General features: G+C 40.0%; 1 protein-coding gene across 2 annotated transcripts in view; it reads left to right on the forward strand.

Moving 5' to 3' along the window:
* Positions 1-310: 310 nt before the first annotated feature.
* The window catches only part of LOC144683926 (neuronal migration protein doublecortin-like), a 173,098-nt gene continuing 155,537 nt past the window's right edge, over positions 311-17,871 (forward strand). For both annotated transcript variants that reach the window (XM_078547507.1, XM_078547508.1), the window contains exons 1-3: positions 311-429; positions 4,002-4,412; positions 13,587-13,930. In XM_078547507.1, coding sequence (XP_078403633.1) covers positions 4,040-4,412; positions 13,587-13,930 — 717 coding nt within the window. In that variant the 5' untranslated portion in view covers positions 311-429; positions 4,002-4,039. The remainder of the gene's footprint in view (positions 430-4,001; positions 4,413-13,586; positions 13,931-17,871) is intronic.

Here is a 17,871-nt window from a genome sequence, read left to right on the forward strand (position 1 = left end):
CAGCTGCAATCCCCTCATTTAGAATCGAACCCATCAGGGTTATTTTCAAACGGAGGAAATATGATTATTCTGGAGGCATCGTCCACCAACTGTCTCCTTCTGTTTAATTATACAATATTACGATACAACAATTAACCCAATGTACTAACTGGTAGAATTACGTCTATTTTGTGTACTGTTTTGTGTTTTTTTAAAAAAACAACATTTTATTCGACCCATGCGTGGCGCTGGTACACGGAACAAGGCAGGATCCCCTTGCTACAACTCGGGTTGTTTCGGTGGATGACGATCTTGACTGGCACTAGGACCCGAGGAATCCAACATTTCCACAGTGGTGGGTCTGGCTAGCCCGAGCGCAGACAACAAAAGCAGACTTGGATTGTCTCTTTCTCTCTGCATCCACACCCTGTCCACACAGCACACAATTTGGTGAGTTGCTCCTTTGCTTAAGTAAAAAAACGGAGGGGGAAAAAAATCGCAATCTATTCCTATCTCTATATAGATATACGTGCACTATTGTTGTAGCACTTTTATCGAGCTCGGGGTTGACATTCTGCAGTAAGGTATTGACTCGATGTGAATTGAGAAATGATTTATTCAGTGTCTCTGCAATTGATATATGGAGACGATAAGATTTCTCAAATTCTATTGTACAGTTCGTGTTCATTCCCAGATGCCCGGTATTTTCTCACCTTCTAAATAGCCATTCCATAGAATTTTATTGGATTAGCTGATAAGAATTAACATTTCCCATTCAATCAATTGTAAATACATATTGCAGACTGGCATTAATAGACAATAGTACGTACCTTCCCTTCAAGTAGACCGCTGCACTTTATTGTTACCATTGAATATGAAAGTGTGTCTAAACGTACAGATCTTTCAATGAGCGTTGCATATTTTTTCTTTGACTATGCGATGTTTAGTAAATCGCAGTAATGCATTCCCTTTGTTAAGATGCCTTTGACAGTAACTGTTCAGGCGGCTTTTTACTGATTCATTTATCGCTCCTTTGTAACAAGTGTTTAATATGAGCCTTCCACACGGTGTGTTTACTTACCTTTTCTTTTCAGAGCCGTTCGTGAATAATACATTTTATTGGTAAACCGTTATATCAGATTCACAGTGCATAGCAGGGAGAAGCCCCTCCCCAGAAATTGTTACCTTGAGGCACGGGGTCAGGATAAATTGCTGCTGGTGTTTCTGCTTTCTAATTGTGACTGCGATTAAACGAACAAAAGGATGGCTTTCGCGATTTTAAAAAAAAAAGAATTGTGTTCCAAGTGTTGGGCCACTTTTGAGGATCACTTGCCGGTTTGCAGGGTTGGAGCGAGAATGACTACATTTTTCATTTTTTTTATAGTGGAGGGTGTCAGTTTGGTACTTTGTGCTACCTCCCTTAGGCAGTGTCACCCGCAATCAGTCCCTGGGTCTGGTTTAGCACAGGTCAGCATTTCTACACTGCCCTACCAAGTCCCCTCCATTTTCAATCTCGAAACAGCACCTCTGCTGCACCAACGTGACATTGCCGCTTCTCACAATAGCTAGCCTAAGGCAAACCTGAACGAACCGCTATTACCAGATTGTGTGTTCGTGATTTTAGTGATTCTGGAGCGGGATAGGACTCATCAAACCCCCTTCACTTCTGAGCCCGGTCAGGTGTCACAAAGAAAATATTTTCTACCCATGAACGTGAATTGATCATGAAGTCATTCCCACATGAAAGCATGCCTTCGGAATTAGAAAGTTTACATTAAAATCATGTAGTTGTTCTGACCATATTTTAAGAGGTTTAGTAGTTTTTGAATCATTGACTGTGAGCTACATTAGCAATTCATTAATAATGGTACGGGTCGATTTTCATTGTCCGATGGATCATTAACAACTTGGGTTTTAATCTGCTGAAAATTTAGCCAAGAATGGATGTGAGCCACCCAAACCAAGAAGGTCCCCGTTCAATCTCTGATCTGTATTTTAAAAAATATTTCAGCATAGCACCAATTAACATCAATGTTCCCAACCTAGAGAGGGAGAAACATCAACCAGGGTCCTCAATCTAATGTCAGTTGGAAAGTGTAAATTGGGTGAGTGGAGGAACAGGTATTTTATGCCATCCCATTAATGTATTTGCATGCCCATTCTCTAGGCACAGCTGAAGGTTGACCACTTAGATGAGGTACCAGTGAAACCCATGTATCAATCTATCCCTTTAGGACAGGGGAAAAAAATTGAGGGGAATTTCAGATGACATCTACATGTATTCAATACCGATTTCCAATCCCAGTCAAAGTCCAGTGCGTTCAATACTGTATGTATGGCTCCGTTAAATGGAAGTTGGTTAAAGGAACATTAGTGCATTTAGGGGTTGGATGAGTCCAGAAGAGGCCAGGGCTATTTTCGTCGCGATGATATTACACTAAAGCGATATACCCTGTAGGTAAGTCTAGTGCATTGACTATCAGATTATTAGATTGACTCATCAGTTCTTTGTTTTCTAAATGTATTTTTAAGCATCAGCTTGGCTCAGTATTAGCATTCTCATCTCTGAGTGACTTCAGGAGCTGAGCGGATAAACTAGGGTGACCCTTCCTTTCAATGCAGAGGGGATTCAATATTGTTGGATGAAGTGCCACTAAGACTCTGTCGTGTGGTGTTGGTCTGTTCAGGGATGTAAAATAAGGGATTTCTCCTGGTGACCTGGTTAATGTTCATCTCTCAACCATCATTACAATAGGCAGATTAATGGTCATTCATATCAGCTGCTGTTTGTGGGACCATTCAAATTGGCTGCTATGTTTGCCTACATAACAATAGTGGCTGGACTTCAAAGGTAATTGATTGTATAGTGTGTTGAAATGTACAGTATGCCCTTGGGACTATATGATAAATGAAAGTCCATTCATTTTCAAAGAGGATTGCTGTAATGTTCCAATTTCATGAAATGACATTCACATGAGGGCAAATTATTCTCATGAGGAAAAAAAGCTCTTAAGGGAGAGTGCAGGGCAGGGGTAAACACTAGGAATCGTGAATGTGTATCCTGGATTAAATGATAACTGATTTCTACCTGTTCAGTTTATTAATGATATGTGTATTTAAAGAATTCCATCTACTGATTTCTGTCTAGCTATTTCAGTAGTGTAGGTGTATTGTTTTGGGAGTTTTATGGTGGATAACATTGGAGGGAATGTGATTAATGTGCTTGTGGTCTGTTTACTGACTATGGGTTGTTTAGTTTCTTTGGTGTCTGAAAATGGAATCACCACACTCAAAAGATCCAGTCCCATCACAAATTCAATTTTCTGATTTCTTCTATATATTAAAAACATGTTTCAACAGAATTTTCCTATTTAGTCTAAGATCAGCCATTAATGGTTGAATCAATGAATGACCTCTTATCACTAAATGATCTTGCACAGGCGAAAACAAAAGAGAACTTTATTTTAATTAAACCATTTCATAAAATTAAAGGGCCTTTAGAACGTTATTAAATATAGGCTGATATAGAAGATTAACTAAAAGAGAAGTTCTCGAATGCCTTTTTTTTTGTGAACTTTATTTTTGTTCAGTTAGTCCAGTTCTGGAGAATGGAAAGCCTTCTCCAATCCGGAATTGAGTACTGGGTATAGCACAGCTAAATGCAATGCAATGCAGAGCAAAGCTCTCCCTCTACTGTATCCCAACAATGTGGCTCATTAGAAATCTATTGCTCCAGTGTAATATTTCCATTTCTAACACCAGTCTCCTGTGGTCTTTGAGTAAGATTGCCAAACCTTTTTGTATGGAAAGAACATATATAGTGTGGGGATAAAGATGGTGCCAGTGATCCCTCCCCAACTTTAATGCATTTTCCCAGTGAATGAAAAACGTCCACCGAAATCAGAATTATGAACCAGCTATTGGAGAAGTGTTTTGTGCATTAGGCTATTTAGAGACCAAGGATTTTCTAGATTTTCACAAACTCTTGCTGTGTGTGAGCTTGAGCCTTATGTCTGTTGCAGGTTTGTTTGACCTTCAATTCTGACCAATTAACCGAAGTATGTTCCAAGATAAAGAGCTGGATTTTGGCCATTTTGACGAAAGGGACAAGACACGTTACTCAAAGGGTTCAAGGATGAATGGTTTACCCAGCCCCACGCACAGTGCTCATTGCAGTTTCTACCGCACCCGAACCTTGCAGGCCCTTACCACTGAGAAGAAAGCCAAGAAGGTCCGCTTCTACCGCAATGGAGATCGGTACTTCAAGGGCATTGTGTATGCAATATCTGCTGATCGCTTCCGTTCCTTTGACGCTTTACTGGCAGACCTGACCCGAACCCTGTCTGACAATGTGAACCTGCCACAGGGAGTTCGCATTATCTTTTCCATTGATGGGATTGGGAAGATTACCAGCCTTGATGAACTGGAAGAAGGTTAGTACCAGCCACCTTAGTGTAAGAGCAGAGCTCATCTCCCCTTGCATTTTTCAATGTTGTTCTCTTTGGCTACTTAAGGTAAATATTGCCGGATAACTGACGTTTGCTTACGCATAAGCATTTTATACCAGTGTAACAATGCAAGCTATGAGAGGTGCTTTGAGATCTAGTCATATGATCTAATTTTGTTTAAATTTGCATAATTTAAGCACAAAATCTAGCTGCCTGACCAGCTTGAATTTAAAAGGGAGGATTTTCATAGCTTGGTTGAGTTGTAATGCTATAAAGCTTCATTGTAATATCTGGAATTTTGATTATTCTTCTCAATCTTAGCATTAAAACCATTCCTATCCCTACACCTATGCTTTCTTTGCACCAATGCTGAAGTTCCTAATAAAGTACCAAAAATGCCATTGGGTTGCAGATTTCTGTTTGCTACAAATTCCCACTTTTGTATTGATTAGTGACATTGATACCTAAGTATCTATATGTGATGGACTTTGATTAGCAAGTTCAGCTTTCTGTACAGGGATTATAATGTATTATTATCTTTATTATTATGTGTTTATCCATATTATTCACTGGCTGGGTAATCCTATACCATTTATTTTAATAACATAATTTCAACCTTGGTAGCTGCATTACCAATTTCACAGAAATTGTAAGGAGCAAGTTCCAAGGTCACCGCAATGATCCAATCTCCTTAGTGAATCACATTTATCATTGAATAAGATAGCAGGAAAAATAAGTCACCTGGTTGAATTGTAAAATTCATTCCTAAAATGTTGGGCTCAGGAAAGATTTTCAAATTTGTGTTTCTTCCCATGTAGCATTGAGGTGGGATTGTGCATTTTATTTCAAATTGCTATTGTTAGGGATTCTAAAGAGCAATCCTTGGCCTGTTGAGAAAGGGTAAAGCGTTTAAAAGAGGGACAGTCAGTGGTAAAAGTAACCTGTCAGCCAGTTTCTCACCTTTGCTTTCTGTTTCCATTATCAACAGGGCAAGAGTTGATCTGCAGTTGTGAGGATGACTTCCTTGGCTGCCTCTTGTCTGATACATTGGGAACAGAATCCTGCTATCAGCAGGGTGTGACCCCAGCATTGCATCATTTACTTGTTTGGGTGGCTAAACTGGCACTGCACACCAGCAGCAGCTGTGTAATAATTCCATTCAACATACAACTGTGCCCAGCACATTCCACACCATAAGGAACTGTGTTAGCAAAAATATTAATAGCTCTTCTGGCTAAAATTAGTTCGTTAAAACTCTGTGATTTAATAGTTCAAGTTACAATGAAAGGTTTCCTGGGTGTAGCAATTTTTGCTGGAGGGAGACAAATAAATTTTACTGAGTAATTGTGTCATAGATGAGCTTCTTCATTATGACTAAAGACTGGGAAGTAATCACTTCGTACTCTCAGTGGGATTAGCCTAGAGAGTGGCCATAACCTTTTTGAATTTGCTCTTGCCATTGGACAATAAAGCCACTCTTTCGGCCTTATTTGATTTGGAGCTCCTGAATCAATCTTGCAGTGTAACAATACCTTGCTTGTTTAACTGTGTTTTGTGTCTTCATGGTTGTGTGCAAGCGAGGGAGAAAACAAAAAGTAAACAGAAGTGAGTTGATCACTAGCAATACAAGTAGCGACATTAATGCTGACTGACTAACTGATCAGACAGTATCTGGCACCTCGGGATTCACCAAGTAATCTCTCTATCAAATCAAGTCATGTGAGTGAATAACTCCTCGATTAAGATGTGCAGGTTATTGGTACTCTCAAATTCATAAAATTATCTTATTGATTGAGTGCTGTTTGGCGTTGACTTTGGCTTCATTTGACAATTGACTGAAGTTCACAACAAAGGCATGGTCATCAAAAATTACAGTCCATGCAGAGATACAGACAGTGAGAAGCATTGTGACCGATACATGCCATCATGTCAGAAATGTTATTACATTTGGCATGCTCTGTAGAGAGTATTGGCCTGAACCCAAATACCACTTATTGTCCAGTCTTTGAAAATATCCAATACTTTGGTACCATTTTTTTATTGGAAATATGTGTATGTTAGTTTCTCATAGATAAGAAAAAGATATGGTAAACAGGATATGAATTTCCCTACACAACAGTGTAAGTAGTGTTAATTGGGTCTATGTGAATAGCTCATTCTACATTAATTTCAGGTTAGCAGGTTAGGTTCAATGTGCAATACAGTAAGATATTTTATGCATGCACAGAAATCACTATCACCATGAAAAGATAAATATGAACTCCCTCACAAAGCGACTATTCCCTCATCAAGGCAGCCTATAAGCGCACCCCTAGCATGAGAAAAGTAGAATATAGTGATTGGGCAGGTGTTCCTGACTGAATTGTAACCAAAAGGAGAGAAATTATGGAAAATTAGTGAACCGCCCTATCTATTTCTATTCATCCAATTTAGAATAAAATTGAGAGCAGAATGTGGGTAGAGCTGATAGCTTTGTAAGTGACTATTTAATAGCATCTGTGTAAAGCTGTTTGGCCTACATTCTGCATTTGCTTATTTATGCGACAGCTAACCACTTTGTTAATTATCTCATTATGAATTTATTTTCTTTGGAGACATGATTAATCTTATAGGCTTTGTTCTGCATTTAATCCTGGAAGCTATGAGTGCCTGGGCTCAAGAGTCTGAAAAGGCCTGCCTTTTCATTAGGGAACTTTCCTTGCTAGCAGAGAATTTTTATATTAGTTTGCCATTGCTAAACAAGATTGATGATTATTCACGTTTCACGCAGCAGTTAACAAGATTACACTTAGCCGTCAGTGAAGGCTAGAAAATAAATACAGTACTTAAGGCAGTCAATTTAAAATACCTCTGGTTCTGCTCCCCTAATTGGTTAGTGGATACTTGCGCCAGCCGGTTGGATTTGAGGTTTACAGACCAGCAGATTTGATCCCTCCACTGTGCTGAATTAGCTGGGCTCAGCTGGTGTGGCAGTAGTGGCAACATAATTGGTCACAGTGTCTGTGGCCTAGAAAAGTGAGAAAGATTAGTCAGGGTTCCCATTCCTCGGCTCTGACTGTTAACCTATAGTGAAACGTGTGCACATGTTTCTGGATGTTGGCTGAGGGCAGGGTTGAGCTTGGCTATCCTATGACTAACAATTCCTATGATTGAGTAGCCTGTCACCACTAACTGTCCTAGTTCAAACATGGAGAATAACCACTTAAGTAAGAAACTAGAGAGCAGCCAACACCTTTACCAACAACTGTACCCCAGATGAGTTGGCATCTTTTGTGGGGGTAGAACTGAAATAGAGACTTCATAGGGTAACTGTGAATGTCATTGTGTGCTAGTGACCATGGAGGTCTAACGGGTAACATATGAAAGCTATGTAGTGTGTTTCATTCAAGAATGCAAGAGTATCAAACACCGGGTAATTTAAATTTTTTGCAGCCCTTTTTGCTGGCATCAGCTATTTTAGTTGTTGCCTCCTATATTTCCTGAATCCAGATTGGTCTTTGCTGTTCTCATGTTTGTAAAGTACTAATAAAAAACACATGAAACTGACAGATTCTGGCAAGATCTAGCCACCCTATTTAAAAATGGAATTGGTCAAGTAACAAATGAGAATAAACTTCAAAGTGGAACATATAGGCAGTAGAGCATTCTGCACTCTGAAGAGGATTTTCAGTAGACACATTGGAAGAGTCAAAAGGATTAGATGGGTAATTGATATGTCCCTATGGTCGTTTGGTCAGCAATAGAATCGCTTTACAGGCATTACTATTTCAAAATGTGCATATGTGTTTTTAAATAACAGCTTGAATTGTTTCTCTTTTTATTCACCACTGTACCACCCCTCCCCCATGCCAGCACTTTCTGTTTTCTTCCCGTGCCTATCCACTCATGCAAACTTCACTTCAACCAGGAGAAATAGGCAATCAAAGTTTCTGGTCTCTATTACTGCTGCCATTGCTTGAGCCATTAAAGTTTTTATGGCTGATAACTTAGGATGGACAGAGTTAGCAATGCAAACCATCTTTTCTATTGTTCTTTTCAGAGGTTCTCTTTTGCTATTGGAAAAATGGGACTCACTCCATGCCTAATACAGCAGGATTGCGCTATTATGAATCCGTCAGTTTACAATAAGCATTTCCCCACAGCTCCCTGATGACTCTGCATAATGTGCAATACCAGTGTAGAACTAAACTATGTAGACCAGGAAAATCCCAGAATCAGCCCTGGTGTTCTGTGTTAGTTGATCTCAGCTAGAGTGATGATAAGGTTCCTTCAGTTGGCCTCAGTAACTCTAGGGCAAGGAAAAGGAAACATACAGCTGGAATTCCTAGTTATGGTTACTGCCTGTTAATGACTGGAAACTCTTTCGAGTTACCAACAGTCACAGATTGCAACTTCTTTCAAGTACAATCACAGTTCTTGGTTTTCCAGGAGTGGAACATGAACCCACAACCCTCTGATTCAAAGGCGAGGGTGCTATGAACTGAGCCACAGCTGACACCTCCTGTTAATGACTGGAAGTTGCATAGGATAAGGACACAATTGGATTGGGCTGTGATATCTTCTAATGATCCTTGGACACTCGTTACCTAGGCTCACATATGAACCATGAACATTTGGCTGTGACACTAGACAGTGGCTGGTCCCCATGGAACTTTAAAGTAGGACTAGATTGGAAGGGATAAAATAAACAACAGTCCCAGGGTATATAGAATAGCATGAGCATGTCTTTGGAGGGATCAGCCATTGTGGATTTCTGATGTTACCTTCTCTGACCTTCCAGCAGCTCAATAAGGATGTGCAATGTTTTTCTCTATTTGCCACTTTTTCTCAATGGCCAATGTTACGGCCACGTGAGGAGGGTAAAAATGACTCCCAAATGATACCACTCCAAGTCTGACCTTAACAGGGTTTTTGTGAATTTGTAAGGATGAAGGTCTGGCAGGCTTTCTTGAGTTTAAAACAAAAAGAAGTTAAAAATCAACTCAGGTAAACGTATAAAAACATTTAAAAAGGTAAATTCACGCTCGACTTTCATGAGATACTCTTATACACACACATATACACACACACAAGCATGCAGAATTACAAGCCATACAATAGGTTGTTGCTCTCTTTGCTAAAAGATAAAAAAAAACCATGAGTTCACTGTTATGAGTCCTTTGCAGGTATCTGTGGCCGTGGCAGATTTTTCTCCATGGTGATCTTGAAATTTCAGGAGTTAAAGCCCATGTAAAACTGCAATTGTCAGAGACAATTTATTTAAAAAATATAACCCATCTTTTCCAGAGGTTGATGATTTTGCACCTGTGGTGCCTAGTGATGGAAATTCACTATCTCTGTGCTGGATTTTTTTAAACTGTAACAGAGATAGGGTATTAACTTGGGAGAGAAGGGGAATGGGAGAGTATTACTGCCTCAATAACACGTTCTTCCAGACTCCTGTTTTAGCAGCTTGCATGCTGTATTAAAATAAATTTCAAAATTGGTTATTCTAGTCACATGACCTCTCTCCCCATAATGATTCAAGAAGGTATTTGCTTAGCTGATGTCTGAACAAACTGTTGCTATTGTCCCATGGCCATTAGCTTCTGAATGTTTCTTATCCACCTTGTTGAGATAGGAAAAAGACCTTCCCACATAGATATTGTCCTGGTAGACTTTCTGTGTCTGCTTGAGAGGTAGCCTTATAGAAATGCAAATGTGAGCTCCAGTACAGTTTCAATAAATCTTTTGAAGTAGTTCTTGGCATCAGCAGGTGACTTGTGGCAGCCATTTGTCTTTGCTTGCTTTTTAAAAGTCCTTTTTGAACAGTTCAATATATGTCGATGAAATTAAAGATTAATACCATCAATGCACAAGTCACATTGTTGTGACACCAATCAAAGCGGGTAATGAGTTATATTTCAAATCAAGACTGAGGAATTGCAACTTATTACATGACCACTTCATTGCTGGTTAGACAAACAAACTAATCTAGACAAAAAGTTTTCATTTTGGCAAGAATTTGCCCAAGGTTATGAATGGCGGAGCAGACTGGGTAGACCAGATAGTCTACTCCTGCTCCTATCTCTTATGTTTTTATGTTCTAATGCAGTATATTAAGTAGGTCTGCCCCAAGGCACAATATAGTTCTAAATGTTAATTAATTGAAAATGGGCACAAATGATATTTCAGTTCAGAATTCAGCTCTTAAGTATGGGGTTACATAAGGCTTTCTTCAAAGTCCCAACTGGGATCAGAAGCAAAACAGGAAGCAATTAAGTATCTGAGACAGAGAGATATGCGCACTGAGGTCACTGGTAAAATAGCGCGATGCTTTAATAACCTCTACACCACTGAAAAGTAAACCCAATTGTATTTGGAATTTTCAGCCCTGGTCAGTATACACAGATTTCATAAACATGTTGCTGGTTGGATTTTGTGGATGGCTTCTCCCACACTATAGGTGACCTGCCAAACAGTGTTGTTTGAGAAAATTGACAGTGCAAGGCAACATTTCCATCCAATAAAAAAAATATTGCAGATGCTGGAAATGTTAAATAAAACCAGAAAATGCTGAAAATTCTCAGCAGGTCTGACAGCATCAAGGACCTTAACTCTGTGTTTTTCTCTCCACAGACGCTGCTAGACTTGCTGAGTATATCAGCATTTTATGGTTTTATTTAACATTTCCATCCACATGTGTTGCAAAGAACCTGACTAAATGAATCCGGAGCTACATAAAAGTAAATTCTGATTGGCGATGAATTTCAGTGCCGATGTGATGCCTGGTTTTGGGCTGTATGTCCTAATGCCTGGTGGATCGTATCTAACGGCACGTCCCTTCAACTGTTCACAACAGACAGAGTACTAACTTTCCTTAACCAGTCCGTGCTTGCAAAACCCAGAACGTAGGCTTAGATTTTCTCCACAACAGGAGCCTCTCCGTACTGACGAAAATGGCAGAAGTGCCCAAAAATTACAAGTCCTGCCCCCGAGCATGGCACTTTCCATTTTCGTGGGGCGGCGATGGGGGTGCTTCGCGTTTCATGCTTGCACATTTCATGGAGGCAGATGACCATTTAAATCAGCTGCCCCTACTCAAGTCAAGTTTGGTAGCCCAGGAGTGTGAAACACAAAGTGTGAGAGTAGACCTGCTAAGGGCAGGTGTCAACTTTATGGATTCATTTGGAGAGACAAGGTACCCCTTTGGATATAGTCCCCAGACACCTTTGGAGAAGGTGAGGTGCCTTTTGTGAGAGCTAAGATGACCTTTGGGAAGGCCAGGTGCCCTTTGAGCGAGATAAGGAGCCCTTTTGGAATTGTCAAAAGTAGGCATAAGTGTGCATAAAAGTGAATAAACTCATTAACTGTCAAACTGATTGGAGCTGTCAATAGACGTGTCAAAATCAACTATCAAAACTGTCAAAAGCAACTGTCAAGAGGACCTGTTAAAAACATTTGTCAAAGGGGAGCAAGCTGTCAAGGAATTTAAAAACCCTGCCCTTTAAATCTTTGAAAAAAAAAAATCTGGAGTGTTTAAAAAAATCATTGCTTGCTATTTCACTGTCTGTTGACATTAAACCTGGGGGCTGCTATTACTGAATTACTGCTGCGTGACTGATTTCACAACCATCCACTATGGCAGAAAGGTACCTGCCATTTCACAGTTTGATTGACGGCTATAAATGGTTATGGACCCTTTGAAGTGGGGCTATGAATTCCAATGCTTGTTGTTATAAGGGACTCAGGGAATGTAAATGTAGTAACTGCATTTTTATGCATGAGAGTGTTTATTTCAACATAGTGAAATCTGCAAAAGATACTTAGAACTTGATAGAACTTTCCTTTATCTAATTTCTGCATGAGTCCTGAGGTCTTCCCATGGTGGCTACTGGGCAAGTTGGCATGGTAGATATAAGGATAAAGGGTGGTGGATGGGGGAGGAATGGGTTGGCATGAGTTGGCACTCAGTGCCATAGGGGCCATAAAGGGTCATGGGATGGGAACAGGGACATAGGCTGACATGGAAGGTATGAAGGGGCAAGGAGATTAGGTACAGAGGCATAGGTTGGCTTGGAGGGTATAAGGGGACAAGGCCGTGTATACAGGGGCATGAGTTGGAGGGCATGAGGGGGGCATGGGGGTGAGTATAGGGGCATGGAGGGTATGAAAGGTTATGGGGGGTGGGCACAGGCATGAAGTGGCATGGGTTGGCATGTATTGGGCATGGGGATTGTGTGGGGTAAGGGTTGAGAGCTGGAGGGATGTTTCATGTTTTATTCTATATTAAAACATTTTGGACACAGTGCTGGAGCCCCAAGGCAAACCTTCCAACCAGCCTATCCCCACACCCAGCATCCTCCTCACTACTCCCGGGGTTTCCCATCCCGACTTCTAATTTAGCCCGCTCCTTCCAGACTGAAAATCTGACATTCGGTCAGCCCTTTCTAAAAGTCAGGTTCACAGACCCAGGAATTCTGCCTACCCTGCACAACCAACTCGCGGACAAAAATTCAGGCATAGTGTCCAACATTAGATGTAATTCCACAATTGGGTAAAACTCATTAAACAATCCTGATTTTGCTAAGAATTACGCTAACAACCACTTTCAGATTACAAGTCAGATTTACAATGTGGCTCACTTCTGCATGATAGAAGCTGCATATATTCATATGCAGGGCCCTGGTCTTTGCAACTAGAAAAAACATGTCCAGGCATTGTGCCTTTTTCGACTAAACAAAAGCTTGGGGGACAACTGTTCCCTGGTGCACTCTCCACCTCTACCAATCAGAGTCTGCTTGCCAACCAATAAGCATGCTTTTCTCATACAGTATAAATTGTTGTTCCCTTGGGGATTTGGTGTTCTTGTGAATCTGTCCTGATGAGTGCAAGATGAAAAGCTTCAAAAGGTCTCTTTTTTCAGCAAAACTAGAAATGCAACTTTAGGGTATTTGTATGCTGTGCTCTTTTGACCAATTGTGCAAAGTGGCCTGTGACATGATTCAGTGTGTGTTGCTAGCTTCAATAACCATTTTTATGTAGCCATACTGATTATTAGGCCTTCCTTAATCCAGACCTGGTCAAATCAAGTATTAAGCTAAAACCAACAATTTAGAACATTTTTTTCTAGGTTTATTTCAGTAGCAAATTTGACAATGCGCTTTTCTTTCTGTTTAGGGGAGAGCTATGTTTGCTCATCACATGACATCTTCAAAAAGGTGGATTACACCAAGAATGTAAATCCCAATTGGTCTGTGAATGTCAAAGCTTCTGGTACCCAGAAAGTGCCACAGTCCCTGGCCAGTGCCAAGCACATGACTGAGGTCAAAGAAACTAAGGACTTTGTTCGCCCTAAGCTAGTGACTGTTATACGGAGTGGAGTCAAGCCACGGAAAGCAGTGAGAGTTCTGCTCAACAAGAAAACAGCACACTCCTTTGAGCAAGTCCTTACTGACATCACTGAGGCCATCAAGCTGGAGACTGGGGTAGTGAAGAAGCTGTACACCTTGGATGGCAAGCAGGTGAGTCTCACTGTTCCATGAGCAATCAACCAGTACAAGGTGAGCCATAAAGCCTGCATGTGTGCTGTACTGGAGAACTGAAATAGGCTGGTCAATTGGTGGATGAAAGCTGCCCTTCATTCAATTGACTGCCTTATTCTCACTTTTCCACTCAGAACATATATAGGTATGTTTTTGTTATTGTAACAGAGGACTTATGTTTTTGAAAGTCTTGTAGCACTAGTCATATAAATCAAGATGTTATGAAAGCCTCTTCCTACAGATCAGTGAATGAGTGAACACCTTTAAAGTCCTCTTGGATAAAGTTATCTAACTTTGTACATGGGAAATAATGTAGTATCTGAGCCAAGAACTCCATTTGTTTGAAATAACATTATGGTTACTAACATCAATTGATTACATGGGAATGTGCAGTGAGACTCTTGAAGGTATCTTTATGAATAATCATGTGGGAACCTCAAAAGTTTGAAATAGTGAAGAGTTATATGAATGCATGACTCTATCTATTAGTTTCTTAAAGGTCCAAGGTGGGGCAGATAGTCAAATTATGCACCATTTTACATAAGAAAAATCAGTTGGGATGCTGTGAAACAAGTGACAGTGTCTGCTGGGGCAAAGAGGCTGTTGATTAACTCCACAAAATATATAGCACTTGAGAATCTGCAGGACTGTCCACAGGAATGACCAGATACAACAAGCACATGATTGCAAAGAAATTGACCACCAATGGAGAAGATAATGCTACAGGTGAGGACAGCCCCTGATGACTACTCAAATTTGATGCATGAATTGATGCATGTTCTTGGTCTTACTTTTAATTTTAAAACTTTTTATTTAATGTGTATATGAAGTCTTATGCCTTGTTTCAGTTTCTCACACATTTCTCCAAGCCTTGCATCAACTGCATCTAAAAACAAGGGTGATACACTGCTTCCGGTCTCTGTCTGTATTAATCACCAGGAGACTGTAAGATCTGGTGATGGTGCAATCCCCCTCTGATGAACTATTGCATGTACACAATTTGCAAGCCTCTCAACTATTGGTCACATATGTCTGGGGATAATTTAAGTTAACAGTTGTGATTAAACTGCAGACATCCAAACAGGCATGAGTAATTGTTTCCACTTTATATCAGATAAACACTACTAACTGACGTTACCAAGATATACTATTCATTACCACATTCCCGAATATAGAATCGCAGTGAGTTGAACTCATTCAGCTTTGTCCTTGACTCTACATTCAAAGTTTATATTGGGATGTGTGGTATAATTGCCAGCACTTGAGGCTGTTTCAAGATAACAAGTACAATAAGAAGGGACAATGGGTTTCATAGTAGAGTTGCTTATTATATATTGCTGACCTTACATTTTTTTTTTTGCTCATCAATCTGAATATAAACGTTCTTCATATTTCTCACCCGAGCTGTGTATTAGTTTTGGTTGAGGACCTGCTCTCAGGCCTTTACTGTTCTGACTTCATTATTGGGTACATAGAAACAGCCCAGGGATGGTTCAGCTGAGTTTTCCTTCCCTCCATATGAGACTAGCCACCTTCCTATAGTGACATGGCTGAAATGGGGAGCTTAGTGTCATGGAGAGATCAAAGCTACATATACCAAGTGTCTACGCTCCAATCAAAAATTGCTACCTGAATTTGAAGACTGGCTAAGTAGCCAGACTGGCTGTGCTATTTCCTGCCAAACAGGTAGTATAACCATAATGACCACGAGCAACAGGACAACCGAGAAGTTCTTCAATATAAACCAGGTATGCCACTTGCTTTTCTTCCACATGTCATTGGTGTCTCTTCAATTAACACACAGACCTGGGCAGGAACATTACAAAATAGCCATGTCTGCATATCTGGTAAAGAGGATCCTTTTGGAATAAGGAGATTCTGTAACTGAAACTTGAGAGATGATTTTCCTGTTTTTGTGAAATACACATAAACATCAGAAGAGGATCCCCTGCAACTCCAGTACCTTGTTTGAAATGACTTTTTAAAGGAAGGTACCATCTTCAGTGCTGTTCATACTCTTTAACAAAATGACATGCATAAATATTGGGGAAAGGCGGCCCAAATGTTGTACCTAAATTTATAACAGCTACAGCAATTTAGACTGTGATTAAATACTGTCACAACACAAGAAGGCATCCATCCAAATCTAGGAGTGTTACAAAATGAAAAGTAGATTCAACAATTGAAGCCCTCACCATTCAGGCAGAATAAGCAATGCCTGAAACAGCTGTGATAATCAGCGGAATTCAAAGTGTTGTGCAAGATGTCACTGTTTTACAATGCCTTATTTCTCACTTGTAAGCATGTAATTTGAGGATACAGCACTATCATTACAATACCAGAGCTTTTCATTTTGACACAAAGCAATCTTTTTGCTAAAGTAGATAAAATTCCTGTTTAGCAACAGAGTAGTGAGGTTGCACAGAGCACACTGGATGGGTCTCTAAAATCACTGCCAGACTTTCTCACTTACAATTACAAACCTGCAGGCTTATTTTAATCACCCCTACTCATTTTCCACTAAGTCTCCTGTAGTGGTCTGAATTGCAGAAATTATGCAAGTCCACTTATATATCTTCTAGAACGATCTCAGCTGTTCTGAGGATCGTAAAGTTTACTGGTAAGTTAATTAAGGACATGCTTTGTGGTACTGTCTATTATTGCTGGAAGAAATCTTTACATGAGATAGGAAAAAAAATCATATGCTTCCTGTTTCTTATAATACCATTCACATATGCTCACAGTATTAATTTTGTTTCTGCATTTGTGTATGAGTCATTCTCTGTATTTAAAAACAGAAACACTCTTTGAAGTGCAATGTATGCACCGGATTTTATGGTAAATGCACCATGATGTCATTGAGTCGGGTTTGCAGGCGGGGGCTGATTGGGAGTGTTGGTCTGTACATTTGTTGTGTCTCATATTTTGGGTATTAATGCATCATTACTGAGAATGTTGAGTTTAAAAAGAGAAAACAGGAGATTTTGAGTGCACCATTAAAATGCTCACACCTTTGTCTGTTTGTGTTTTGTACTCGTGATGTATTGCATGGAGCAATGTTGTAGGACAAGCTCTTTCCACAGTCACAGCTCTGATGTTATTGGATCTCGGAGAGGTGTATAATCTCACAATTTGGGTGGGGGAAATGGTGATGAGCTGAAACGGTGCTTTAAAAATAAAAATATTGCCCATGGTGGATTGCAGGTACATGTGCAAACTGGAGCTTTCTTCATCTCCCACACACTTGTGGGGTGTCCCAATTGCTCACTAATATACTAATATTTAGAGTAATAGACAATAATTTTTCTTTACTGTAATTGGAGCAGTTTGGTTAAATGTTCTGTGGTGATTTTGTAACACTGCAAGGAGTACTTTCATAGGTCTCCCCAATAACAGAGTAACTGCTTTAATGGATGGGCTGAACTAATAGTTAGAACTACCCTGTGTGAAATGTCTACAGGATTAATAGCTGCTTACATGGAAAAGGTGCATTAATGTCTCATATAGAAGGGAACATAATATACCTGAACTGTATATAGTATAAGAGTGCCATGTTAAATTATTCTTTGATGTTATAGAGGCAACAAAAAATATTCATGCAAGCATCCATTTTGTCAAGGACTGCTCAGCTGATATAAACATTTTTGTTTATAATGTTAATGAGGAACAGGTGACAGCATTTTCAGCTATGGATAGAATGCTGGCAGTTTTTCTCAGTGGAAAAACTAACTTCTCATTTTCATCAGAATACCCGGATTTCTGTTGTAAATAGCCAGTGCAGTACCTGTGTGGGATGAACAGTGAGGTGTACATGGCGTGGGCAGACTGTGTTGGGAGGAGGTAAGGTGGGGCTGCTGTTTGGGGAAGTTTCTCTAAAGCATAGAGGGTGGGGGCCTTTGGTAAAATAGTACAAATGGAGC

The sequence above is a fragment of the Cetorhinus maximus genome, chromosome 8 (genome assembly GCF_964194155.1).
Source record: "Cetorhinus maximus chromosome 8, sCetMax3.hap1.1, whole genome shotgun sequence".
In the NCBI taxonomy this organism is placed as follows: Eukaryota; Metazoa; Chordata; class Chondrichthyes; order Lamniformes; family Cetorhinidae; genus Cetorhinus; species Cetorhinus maximus.